The sequence below is a fragment of the Anastrepha obliqua genome, chromosome 1, assembly GCF_027943255.1.
Source record: "Anastrepha obliqua isolate idAnaObli1 chromosome 1, idAnaObli1_1.0, whole genome shotgun sequence".
Lineage (NCBI taxonomy): Eukaryota > Metazoa > Arthropoda > Insecta > Diptera > Tephritidae > Anastrepha > Anastrepha obliqua.
The window spans coordinates 140,001,526-140,015,358 of NC_072892.1; the positions used below are offsets into that span (position 1 = coordinate 140,001,526).

At 38.1% G+C, this 13,833-nt stretch overlaps 1 protein-coding gene across 1 annotated transcript in view; it reads right to left on the minus strand.

Moving 5' to 3' along the window:
• Positions 1-2,187: 2,187 nt before the first annotated feature.
• LOC129237507 (protein timeless homolog) overlaps positions 2,188-13,833 on the minus strand; it is a 61,553-nt gene continuing 49,907 nt past the window's right edge. Inside the window, exons 7-8 of the mRNA XM_054872305.1 lie at positions 4,467-4,667; positions 2,188-4,390 (exon numbers count right to left, since the gene is read on the minus strand). Coding sequence (XP_054728280.1) covers positions 2,457-4,390; positions 4,467-4,667 — 2,135 coding nt within the window. The 3' untranslated portion in view covers positions 2,188-2,456. The remainder of the gene's footprint in view (positions 4,391-4,466; positions 4,668-13,833) is intronic.

A 13,833-nucleotide genomic window follows, 5' to 3' on the forward strand; every position in this document is an offset into this window, starting at 1 on the left:
TTATGTTTTAAAAATGATTTCGGGCAAGTGGCCGCCGCGGCTGGCTCGAATAAATTCCAGCCGAGAGGCCCAATTTTCGACCACTTTTTGCAGCAATTGGGGCCGTATGTCAGCAATAACGCGCCGAATATTCTCTTCCAAGACGTCAATCGTCTCGGGCTTATCTGCGTAGACAAGCGACTTCACATAGCCCCACAAGAAATAGTCCAGCGGTGTTATATCGCACGATCTTGGAGGCCACGCCACAGGTCCACGGCGCGAGATAATGCGCTCACCAAAAGTTTCCTTCAATAAATCGATTGTTGCGTTGGCTGTATGGCATGTAGCGCCGTCTTGTTGGAACCAAAGGTCGTCCACATCAACATCGTCCAATTCAGGCACGAAAAAGTCATTAATCATGGCTTTATAGCGCTCTCCATTGACTGTAACATTATAGCCGGCTTCATTTTTAAAGAAATATGGACCAATGATTCCCTCTGCCCATAGAGCACACCAAACAGTGACTTTTTGAGGATGTAACGGCGTCTCAGCATTGGCTTGTGGATTATGTTCACTCCAAATGCGACAATTTTGCTTATTGACATACCCATTCAACCAAAAGTGAGCTTCATCGCTGAACAAAAACCATTATTTTCGAACCGCGCGAACTGAACCATTATTTTCGTAATAAATTTGCACGATTTGCAAACGTTGTTCAAGCGAAATTCGTCATAAGTTGCTATTTTTGCAATAAATTTCAGTTGACAATCCAAATTTTATTAATTTAAATTGTTTAATCATCTTTCGTCTTATATCCTTATTTTAGTTTCCAAATTAAACTTGTAATAAGTTGCTATTTTTGCAATGATATCAATACTGGTTAAAATATTTGTTTATTTAATCTTCTTCGGCTGATATCCATATTTTAGTATTCAAAAGAAACTTGTCGTACGCTGCCATTTTTGCAATAAACTTCTGGTAGCAAAACTACATAGGAATATTTTTTTTAATTTAGCTGTTTATTCATATTATGTTATTCATATTTTAGTACTGAAACAGAATTTGTCATAAGTTGTAACTTTTCTAATCAACTACATGTGGCAACACTGGATAAAAACAATTGTTTATTTAATCATTTTTCTTCTGATATCCCTAAATTATGGATTCAAATGAAAATTTTCATAAGTTGCTATTTTTCTAATAAACTTCAGGTGGCAACCCAAAATGAAAATATTTTTTTGTTTAATCATCGTTCGGCTTATATCCATATTTTTGTATTTAAATGAAATTTGTCATAAGTTGCTATTTTTGCAAAAAACTTCAGGGGGCAACACTAAAAAAAAATATTTTTTTGTTTAATTTTATTCAATCATTTCTCGTCCTATATCCATATTTTTGTATTTAAATGAAATTTGTTATCCGCTGTTATTTCTGTAAGCAACACCGGGTGGCAACACTAAAAAAAATATTTTTTTAAATGATCATCTTTCGTCTTATATCCGTATTTTAGTATTCAAAAAATGTTTGCTATTTTCTTACCTATAAACTCCAGGTGGCAACACTAGATAAAAATATGTTTTTATTTATTTAATCATTTTTCTTCTGTTAACCATATTTTGGTATTCAATTGAAATTTGTCACAGCTCGACATTTTTGTAATAAACACCAGGTGGCATCTATCATCTTTCGACTGATATCTAGATTTTAGTATTCGCAAGAAATTTGCCATAAGTTTGTGTAATAACCTTCTGGTGGCAAATTAAATTTGGATAATTATCCTTCCACTGATATCTATGTTTCAGTTTCGAAATGTAATTAAGCTTAAGTTGCTGTTTAGTGGCGACACTAAAACAAACTGGCTTTTCAACTGTGTAGGTTGGAAGAGTAGTGGATCCTTCGAAGAGATTTTCTACGTGTTTTTATATGCGCATGTGTATGTATGTATGTATTCATAAGTATATACATATATAAGGTATGTGCATAGGTGAAGGTAAAGATGTAGAAATATTATAATTTTCTAAGCCATATTTTCCTAATTTATGTTCAGTAATTTTTCAACATAAGGCACCATTAACTATTTGCCATTTTCCGTTTCTTATTCGAAGCTCTTTTCAATTATTTAGCCATATTTCTAACACGAAACGCTTTTTGAACAAGAAGTAGAAGAAGTAGTAAAACTTATGAAAAGTTTTAATTAAAAGATGGAGATTTTATTATTTTTTAATGCTTTATTTATGAATGCAAATGAAAGTAAAATACAAGAGAGAACAATCTTCCGCTCACCTTACACATTTCCTTAGCTTACAAATAAACCAAACACAAATGCAATGGACGTAAATGTCATAAGAAAATAAAATAACAACTCAAATTCAAAATTCATTTAAATGTAGTGATGCTTCAATAAGTTGACGTCTAGAAATAGAAAATGAAGTAAGCAAAGTGCACGGTTTTTCGTAGCATTTTAGGCCAGCTGCTGTCTAGTCGTCATCCTCGTCATCGTCGATGATAGCTAGGCGGCGTCGTTTGGTAGGTTCTTCTCCTCCGCTTAAACGCTTTTGTTCCTCCTCTTTGGTTGGTTTTCGACGCACAATGAACGCATCCTCATCCTCGTCGTCGTCGTCGTCGTTGACACCTTGACCAGCTGGAGCCTCGTCACTATCATCCAAAACAGCACGTTTGCGTTTATTTGCTGCTGTTGGTAATACAAGCGCCTCCTCAACAGGTCCGGCATCGCTAGCGCCTGTGGTGAGACTATCAACATCCGCTTGATTGCTTGTTTTGTCAACAATGCCAGCTCCCAAATCGACGTCTACAGCAGCATCAACGGCGGAAATGGTCGCAGCCTCTTTGTCATCAGTGCCATCGTTATCGTTGATGGCGTTGGCTTTATTAACGCCTTTGTTGTCTTCGCTGACATCCTTTGCATCTTTGTCGACATCAATCATTCCATTCTCGGCATTCTCGTCCTCTTTCTCGTTCTCATTCTCATCTTCGCTATCAGACTCAATTACGTTAGCGCGCCGCATGCGGGTCTTATTGTTGCCGGTGCTACTCATATTTTCATTCGCGTTTGTGTCTTCGTCGCCACTGTCGCCCAGCTCGAGTAAGCGCCTGCGATAGTTTTCTGAATTGAAATTGAGCTCTTCCAATTCTTCAGTGTAAGTGGTCTCCTCGCGTGTCTCGCGTTTATTGGTTTGAGATTTTAGTTGATCAAATATGTCATGTACGGCATCGGCTTTTTTATCTGCCTCTGCTGCACGTGATTGCGAAGTATTGTTTTTATTGAATATTTTTCCAATTTGCTCATCCTCATCGTCGCTGCTAAGTGCGATTTGACGTCGCCTTTTGTCGAGTTTTTTCTTGATTTTATCGACCTCCTCGGCCTCATCTTCAGAGCTATCGCCTGATTTACTCGCTTTTTCTTTGGGTTTGCGTTGGTGTTTACCCTTCTCTCCAATGCCGGCACGTTCGGTATCTTCCTCGTCGCTCTTGTTAAACATTATGCTACGCATTTTCTGTGCGCGTTTTTCCAAGAACTTGTCCATTGCGGTCGCGCGTTTTTTCTGCTTTTCAGCAAAGTCTTCGAAAAAGTCTTTTTCGCTCTCACTGCTCTTTGAAGCTGCACCATCGTCGGAATCGGATTCACTACTCGACTCATCTTCTTCCTCATTATCGCTAGCTTCTTCTGCTTCTGCTTCTCCTTCCGGCTCTGCATCTTCATCAGCGTTCTCGTCTTCTATGCCTTCCATATCGATGTCGACGTTTTCACCAGCCACAATTTTGGCGCGCAACTTCAAGTCGGCCGCATTGAGATACACAGGAATGCGCCAGTAAGTTTCTCCACCTAAAACCGGTGGCTGTATGCCCAAAGCAACGAGTACCTTCTGAAAATCACCATTTTCCATAGCCTCACGCGTGGCTTCTTGAAGTGGCACCAACGGCACACCATCATCCTCTTCATTGGGCTCCTCTGTCTCTTCGGCTGCATCATCTAGACACTCCTTAAGCCAATCGATGGAGCCCTGGTACTTGTCGGCAACCTGCTGAATCAGCGCTCGTACAGTACCCACATCGAGTGGCGTCCGCACTATCTTACGTTTCACTGGTTTCGAGGGCTTGGGTGCGGCAGTTAACTTATTCTTATTCTTCTTTGGCTTATCTCTTTTCTTTTTAGACTTGGTTTTGCCACCGGAAGGCGGTTCAAACTCACTGAATTGCGGTTCTTCCATGTACTCGTCTTCGTCGTTAACAAATTCCAAGTTGCCCTGTTTATTTTTCGGCTTGCGTTTGCGTTGCTTCTTTGGCATGATCTCTGACTTATCGGCGATGATGTGTAGTTGAAGTAGACGTTGAATAATTTGGCGTTTCGTGCGACGATCGGAAAATTCGATGATGATGCGTTGCAAGCAATCTGTAAATGAAATATTGAGGAAAGCATGAAACCATAGCCGAAGTTGGAAAAATATAAAGCGTAAAATATTGCTTACCATCTTCCAAGCGATGCTGGTCGTAGAGACTTTGAAGCTCTTCATCCTCTTCAGTGCGCCAGAGGTTCTTATTAGCAGCATTCGCAGTCGAGCGCTTGGTGGGCGCCTTGAACATCAAACCCATTTCTTTTAGTTTCTTGAGTACCATGCGCCGGGTACGTTTCTTGTCACTCAAATGCTCCAGTATCCAATCAATCACATCTGTAAAGGGAAGTGGTTAAGTGTTTGCGCCTTGAAAGAGTTGGCTTAAGAATTTTGTTCATAAAGAAGGTATAACCGTAAAAAAGTCTAAAATATTTGTAATTAAAACTAACTTATGATACCATCTTTTCGAACTTTTTCGAATTCGAAATACTAGCCTGTAAGTATCATACTATGAAAACCGCCAAGGTAACCATAAAATGCCGCACATCACTTAACGAGATGGCTGAGTCATTTTGCCAAATGCCAAAGCATGGGTTCCTGACCCATGCGACAGAGAGGGGAATTGTAGAGCCGAGGAACTAGTGAGATTCGGCACTACACTTCCTAACGAGAACATGCAAAATGCCTATAACCATATAAGCTATTTATTTTTGAGAAATTTGTAAGAAAAGCAAACGAATGATGGCATAACGAACCCACTTGCAGAATCGTCTGACAATTTCTCGCCAACTCTATCGTAAATGCCAAACGCGCAGTATAGCCTTTGCACACTGATTTGTTATAGGCAGAGACGCTCAGAGGCAGGCACATAACTTCTGCGGAAGCTGTCTAAACCAAGAACAAGAAGAGATGATCTTGCGTCTTCTGTGCCACTATACTGCTCTATCTACAATAGATGAAGATTCACCACTTTATTAGGTAGGTAAACAATTTTTCATGAGTAAGCAGAAGACTATTGAGCACTTTATCTGTAAATGTGCGGGTTTGACAGCTAGTCGATTAAGGTCGCTGGGTGGTCCTTTCCTCGACAGCCGGGACTAATGTTTCAACCTAAATCCCATCAACCATCTCCATTACATCAACAGCTCTGGTCGGCTGTAAACATCTGCCCTTTGGAGGTCTCAAAATGGTATCAAAATGGCGCTCGGTGCTACTTGGGGAGTGCCTGACTGGTACTTCCACCATCTCACCTACTACCTTTTAAAGTGTTTGAAAAGTTCAGATAGGTATTACGGAGATCAGGACAAAGTCCCCATGACAAGTCACAATGGGCGATGAGCCTGCGTGCGTCTCATAGTGGGCAACCGTTGCAATTTAACCTGTCATACTATGAATTAAGTGCCTGAGATATTTGGATGTAAAAAACTTAAGTTGCTGTGGCGTCTTTGTTCGTATGTTTTGTACTGCGGTTGGACAATAATTTTTAGGATTAAAAGCTACGACTGGTGGTTTTTTTTAAATGCAAGGCGCATCCATTAAAGGTGGTGGTACTAGAACAACAACAATATTTTGTACGTTTGACTGTCACGGCAAAGTATTGGCAGAGTGGAAAAGAAAGAACGAATTCGCCTTGTTGCATTCTGTGCTGACAGCCACATGGAAACGGCGAAAGAAAAAAACAAATCAGTTGATTTACCGACACCACCTTTAATAGATTCGCTTCGGTTAAACGTGATGAAAATTTTACTGAATGATAAGAGTCGTTCGGGGTCGGTACACAACTTTAGTTCGTCCCTTTGTCCGACGTTCACCAAAAATAGGAAGGTTATTTCGCCCAAATGCCTAGTAAATAACGTAAGCGCTCAATAAACGATGAAATATCGGAAGGAATCTGAGTGGATTATTCCAGAAAACTTCGAATAAATGCGTTATATAAAAAAAATTACATCAAATTGTCTGTAAAAATCATTGAAGTGGAATTATAGATTCCTGAGGCTACTGCGTATCGCATTTTGATTGAATATCTAGCTCTTCGTAAGCTCAATTCAAGACTTGTACTACAAACTGGCCACGATCAAAAAATCAGTCAATCGATCCAGTGAATTTCTGACAAAAGCTCAAATTCCTACATCGCGCACAATTAGCCGGATTCGCCACATTTGGTAGCTTGCGACTATTGTCTAATAGGAGAACTGCATTTGGCGATGAAAGAGGAGCGTCATAATTCGATTGAAGCCATTGAAGCGGTTGTAACACCAAGCAAAGCAATATACCTAAAAGGGGCACACGTGGCTCGTTTGATAATTTGGAAAATCATGTTGCACTTTGCATCGAAACAGATCGATTGATAAAGGGCACTCGTTGGCCATATTAAACTGACCCATTGAGTAACCCTATAACTTTTTACTGTAATTTCAGATCAGCTAATGACATACTGCGTTGGAAGCGTCAGTCGAAGGAGATTTATACCATGAAACAGTACACCCCAATAGAACGCGCTGAAATTGTTCAGCTGTACATTCAAAATTCCTTCTCGATTGTAAAAACGCAACGTGCGTGGAGAAAAAAAAATAAAGTGAAAAGTGCGCCGTCAAAGAACGCAATCAAGCAAATGCACAAAAGATTTTTGTCTTCCGGCACTGTGGCTAATACCCGACGTCCAAATAAAAAGCGGCTAAGATGATCTAACGAAAATATCGCGGCCGTACGAGCCAGTATCGAGTCATCGCCGCGAACGTCAGGTAATCGTCGTTCTGCTCAGTTGGATATCCCTCGGACCACTCTACGACGTATCATTCGTTTGGATTTGGGGATATTCCCGTACAAAATACAACTAAATCAACAACTGTTGCCGGCCGACAAGCCTCGTCGCTTGGAATATGCCAATTTTGTCGTCCGAATGGCCCAAACTGATGAGGATTTTTGGCATCAAATCATTATGAGTGATGAGGCCCATTTCTCCTTGAACGGAACCGTAAATAAGCAAAATTGCCGTTTCTACGCCACTGAAAACCCTCAAATTATTGAAGAGGTACCCCTCCACGACCAAAAAGTTACAGTCTGGTGTGGCATTTGCGCTGATATGGTCATTGGGCCGTTCTTCTTTGAAAATGGTCAACACCAACCATTGACCGTGAATCAAGAGCATTATCGGGCCATGATAACCGATTTTGTGATGCCGATTGTTCGTGAAAATGGTATGGAGCACTTCTGGTTTCAGCAAGATGGCGCACCACCACACACAGCACGAGCCACCGTCAACTTATTGAAGACTTTGTTCCCTGGCCGTTTGATATCAAAAAGCGGCGATTTTGACTGGCCGCCACGATCACCGGATTTGACGCCACCGGACTTTTTTCTTTGGGGCTATTTGAAATCTAAGGTTTACGTCAACAAGCCAAAGACACTAGGCGCACTTAAGGCCAATATCCGACGGGAAATAGCCGCCATATTGGCCGAGACGCTGGCCAAAACTATGGAAAACGCCGAAAAACGGGCACATTACGCTATACGAGCTAAGGGCGACCACTTGCGCGATATCATATTCAAAAAGTGATGTAAACGAATCTCCTTGAACTAAATTAAATGTTTTTCACAATGAAACACAAAAAAATGTTTCTTTTTCCATATTTTTTTAATAATCACATGGGTCAGTTTAATATGGCCAACCCTGTACTTCTGTTCAGTTTTTCTTGGAACAGAAGGTGTACCCGCCACGGTAACCAAATATTTTTTCGTACTTCATCAACATATAGGGATTTAAATTTAATTTGCCAAATGCGCTCATACCACCACCTCAACGGGGTAAACTCTTTCACTGTCAGCAAGTAAAGAAAAAGTGACGAAGTGATGAAGTGTTTTTCGGCTTGCGGTCAACTTGTTGTTGTTGGCTAACTATGCTGAGCTAAGCTAAACCGATTGTTAGTAAGTTGGTTGACGGCTGGTTGTTGTTTTCGGCTTGTTGGCGCATTTGTTAAAAGTGTTTTTTGTTGTGCCGTTGCTAGTTGTTGAGGTTGCGGTTACGGTGTTTTACGCGTCACCGATGAGGGTCGTCACCCACTGATAGTGACATAGAGGCTATGCATGTATGTATTTATGGATAAATGTCCTAGTAGTAGTAAGTGAGTAGTTGTATGTGCAGTATTTAGGTAGATTTTTTGTGGATCTTGCGTGGGCGTGACAGCCGGCTGTTTAAAATTGTGAAATTTGTGCGGTAATGCTAATCGTTGAATTAAGTGGATGTGTGTGGTTGTGTGAAAGTTACTTGGAAAACTTGAAGTTGAACTCAGTTGTAATTTGGTCTTATTTAAATAGAAATTAGGCAAACATTCAAGGAAGTACTCGTATCATACTTATGCGTGGTTGGACATATGAATTAGAGACCAAAACAGTGGCAGGTTTAAATGGTTAGAACGGAACGCTTGTGGTATTTAAGCCTGTGCATAAAATAATTATTATTAATATTATTTTTCTCTGCTACATACAGGTAAAAATCATACTCCGAAAACATGGCGCTACATGAACTACCCAATTTGATCAATTTGATTTTTGATAACCTTCTCACTATCACCAATCTCATGACTTTCGTTCAGCTATTGGACATAGAAATTTGTACCAACTCGAGTAGCTTTTAGAGGTCACAATATTGAGATATTAACTTAAGCAGTTGAGTTCAGTTAGTTTACTTAATTTATGCCCAGCGATTTATGCAACTATGAAATAGGGTTTCTCTATAGGAATGAAATGTAATTTCGCATATCGGAAAAGAGAAATTTTTAAGCTTCAAAGAGTTAAGAGATTTCATTTCTTCAGTTAATTTTATTTTCTGAGGCACGTAAAAATTAAAACACAAAAATTTTAATACCCAATTCCTGCGAACAGCGCACTGTGTAAAGCTATGGCCAAAAATAGTAAAAATTAAAGTGGTAGCTTAGTAATATTCTTGTTGAGGACTGATTACACTGTATAACAAAAAAAAAACTAAATATACTTTTATGGAGACCTCTCACAACTTGTAGGCATAGAAAAATTAAAAAAAAAAAATGGTATAGGAGAAATTTCCAATACCCCCTAAAATCTCATTTTATGGCCAAAAAACCGTTTGGTTCATGTGAACAATCACTCCTAACTTCGCCACAGCTATATGTACATACAAAATTAGTAAAAAAAAAATCTTAAAACTCACACAACTCTATGAATTTTCATCCAATTACCATAAAATATAGCTTATTCGACGCAAAATTAAATTTACTATAATAATAGTGTACTTAAAAAAACCTCAATATCGGATATAATCGTAAAAATGATGTCAAAGTTGAAAAATCGGAGAAAAAAATAAAAAATTCCAAAAACTTACAACTACAGTCTCGTCAGTTTTCAATTTAAAAAAAATTATGAACAAACTGTCAAAAAGGCTTGTTTTTGTTCCTTCGAACTAAAAAAACAAATTCGAAATCGGATGGGAATTGGCGAAGTTAGGAGTGATTTTTCACATCAACCTACTGAAAAACGGTTTTATCGCCATAAAATCAGATTTTGGGGGTGTATTGGAAATTTCTCCTATACCATTTTTCTTAGTCTTTCTATACCTACGAGTTCTGCTAGGTCTCCATAAAAATATAATATCACTGTCGCACAGTGTTATCAGGGGGTTGAAAGGTTTTTCACAATTTCTTAATATCCCAATTTGAATACGATATAATATAAAAATTAACTTTTTTTAATATAAAAATTTACATTTTGATGCGAACGATTTGATTTTTTAAATATAAAAATTAGTTTTTTTTATACAACAACTAGCTGACCCGGCAGACTTTGTACTGCCTCATCGATAAATAAAAGACTTAATCTTTTGTATAAAATGATTTTAAAACAAACAAATCGAATCCGTATTTAATAAAAAAGCATTTATTGAATAAAGCATGAAGTTTTATTATTATTTTCGATACGTCATGTTGCTTACTTAGAAAACAGAGTTTTCCTGAAATACTGGCTATTTATAAGGTTTAAATTTGATATTCACAGACACACACTGTTAAAATACAGTCTGTTAATTAATTTAAAGCTTTCTCATAAACTATATTTTTTGTTTTGTTTTGTGGTGCGTAAATAAACAAAGAAGACGGTTTTCCGACGCGCAAACACGCGACGTATAATTGTCCATGCGCGAAACAGGGAAACTCCAAGTTGATTCCACAAACTTCTAACGACTGTCCTTGCGATTTATTTATGGTCATCGCAAAGGCCAGACGTACTGGAAATTGTAAGCGTTTAAAATCGAATGGTAAGTCCTTTGGAATCATCGGTATCCGCGGGATCAAGACATCCTCTCCTTTGTATTTTCCTTTTATTTTTTTTATTTTTTTTACAAATTGTTTTCATATCCCCAATTGTTACCGATTTGTCGGCACAATAATCAATTGCCGGATCATAGTGGAATGCAGCTCGTTCAAGAATCACAGGAGCACTGCGTCTGCGGATTCGCTCAATTTCATTATGTCTAGCTTGCTGTTGTTGTGTTTGATGTGCATGAACTCGTTGCATTCTAAGCCTATCTCCTACATTGTCACTCACTAAAGAACGCAATTCTGACATAGCAATACGACTATTTTCTTGATCTGTCTGTCTCTGGTCATCAGTGCGGTTAGCACGTGAGGTAGCTCTTCGCACATTTGATTGACTACGACGACCTAAGTCAGGTCGTCTTCTTCTCGGCATCGTAAATTGTAATTAATCAAAGTGAGAAAATTTCCCGCTCATTTAGCAGTAAAGTGTCACTATCACAAAGGATCACCAAAGTAAAGAAAGTTCTCGCGCACGTAGCCACAAAGATAGATATAATATCGTAATAATACTTTTTTCCGTGCTCTGAAATGCGACAGGATGGATTGACATATTAGTTGGTTGTCAAATCTAATGTCAAATATTATGATTGCGTTCAGAAATTTAACTTAAGATTTATAATTTAATTTGTGACAAAACTTAAGATTTATCTTTCGATTTCTATATAGTCTTATTAAAAAAATAATCGGACAGATTAACAACTGAAGTTAGCTAAAATTGAGTTTCTCGAAGCCGACCACTATTTATGTACTATGTATTTTGAGACTATGCAATTTTGTCGCGTTCGCGATTCAGTTTCACTTTTGTTGAGTTTCAGAACGCGATATTAGATCCTCCAACGCGCACGCGAATTTGAACTTTATGCAGCGGTAATAAATTACAAATTGACTCTCCATTTTATTTAGAAAACGTTTGTATGGGAAATAGAAAAATGCTGTTTTGAGGATTTTCCCGGCAATTATTCGAATTTTTCTCTTTTAAACCTTCCCTAGACCTCCACGAATAATTCAAGACCAAGATAAGATAAATCCGTTCAGCCGTTCTCGAGTTTTAGCGAGACTAACGAACAGCAATTCATTTTTATATATATAGATTCGCTGAATTTTTATTATAAAAGTTTGCATTTTTGTATATTAAAAATTCTTTTTTCTATATAAAAATTTGCTTTTTGAATATAGAAATTTGATATTTTTTTATATACAAAAATTTGCTTTTTTTGTAAAAGTTTGCTCTTTTTCAATATAAAAATTTGCGTTTTTTAATATAAAAAATTGCGTTTTTCATACAAAAATTTGCTTTTTTTGATTATAAAAAATTACTTTGTTATATAAGAATTTGCTATTTTAATATAAAAATTTATTTTTTTTAAAAGGTAAGTACTTGTTTTTAATAAATGTTTGCTCTTTTTTAATATAAAAATTTGCATGTTTTAGTAAAACAATTTCCATTTTTTATAAAAATTGATTTATTTTTTAATATAAAAAATTGCTTTTTTTTACTAAAAGTGTGCTCTTTTTCAATATAAAAAATAGCGTTTTTCAATAAAAAATTTTGATTTTTTTTATATAAAGGGGTTTTCAATAAGGGCGGGTAGATGTTGAAATGGAATAAAACAAGCCGTGTGTGAGTTATTGACAAAATTATTTTTTTATTTGAAAGGCGCATATATGCCATTAAGTGTGGAATATGACATCATTCAAATGCCCGCCTCGGCTTCTTACGGTGGAACGGATCCGAGTGCTCCAATTTTCAATGACTCTTCCGCATAGATCCGGCTGAATTTGAGCGATGGCCTGTGTTATGTTCACCTTTAGAGCATCGGACGGTTGTGGTTTATTTGCATAGACCTGAGACTTCAAGAAACCCACAGGAAAAAGTCTAGCGGGGTCAAATCGCATGACCTTGGTGGCCAATTCACATCACCCCTGCGAGAGATAACCTTACCCTCAAATCGTTCATGCAGAATGTCAATCGTGGCGTTTGCTGTGTGGCACGTAGCGCCATCCTGCTGGAACCACATGTCGTCTAGGTCCATATGGTTCAATATGGGCCATAAGAAATTGGTTATCATTGTTGTGTAGCGTTCGCTGTTGACGGTGACCGCCTCACCAACGTAGTTTTCAAAAAAGTACGGACCAATGACGCCGCCGGCCCAAAATCCACACCAAACGGTAACTTTTTGAGGATGCATTATCACCTGGTGAGCCTCGTGTGGATTGATGTCGTCCCATATACGGCAATTTTGTTTGATAACACAGCCATTCATCTAAAAATGCGCCTCTTCACTAAAGATGATTTTTCGCCCAAAACTGGGGTTCTCTTCCAAACGATTCGAAGCCCAGTCAGCGAGCAAGCGGCGTTGTCTATGGTCATCAACTTTGAGCTCCTGGGTAAGTTGGATCTTGTACGGGTGTAGGCCCAAGTCCCGAAGTCTGCGAAAGGCCAAGTTCTTGTGCACGGCGAGGAATAGACTGCCTCGGGTTCTGCTGTACACTTCCACGGACCGCGGCAATGTTCTCGGCTGATCTTGCGTTCCTTGAACGTGCGGGTGTTGGCTGATTGTTTACTGACCCGGTCGTCTCAAATTTGGCCACCAAACGTTGAAGAGTCGACTTTGAAGGGCCACCACGTCTACCGAAAAATGGGCGCAATGCGCGCAACGTTTGCGTTAATGAACACTCATTTTGATAATAAAGTTTTATCATTTAAACGTGCTGTTCAACCATGATGATTTGGCATAAACAACTGAATAATAAACAAAAGATTTGACAGATGTCACCAAAACAAAATGGCTGCCACAGGGCGCCAAAATCGATCCGCGCCAATTGAAAACCCCTTTATAAAAATTGCTTTTTTATTTAATGTAAAAATTGCAGTTGTTAATATAAAGATGTGCTTTTTTTTTTAAAAAAAGTTTGCGCTTTTTTCAGAAAAAAAATTTGGATTGTGAATATAAAAAATTGCTTTGTTAATATAAAATGTTGCTTTTTTTTAAATATAAAAACTCGCTTCAAAAAAGTGCAACATTTTCTTTTGTTTTCAAAAGTTACTTGTTTTGTAAGTAGTCTTTAGAATGTGTTACTTTTTTATTTATAAAGCAATTTTTCTTAATTTTTCTATAATATTTTGCATATACTTAGCTTTCCACTACTTCCTGCGC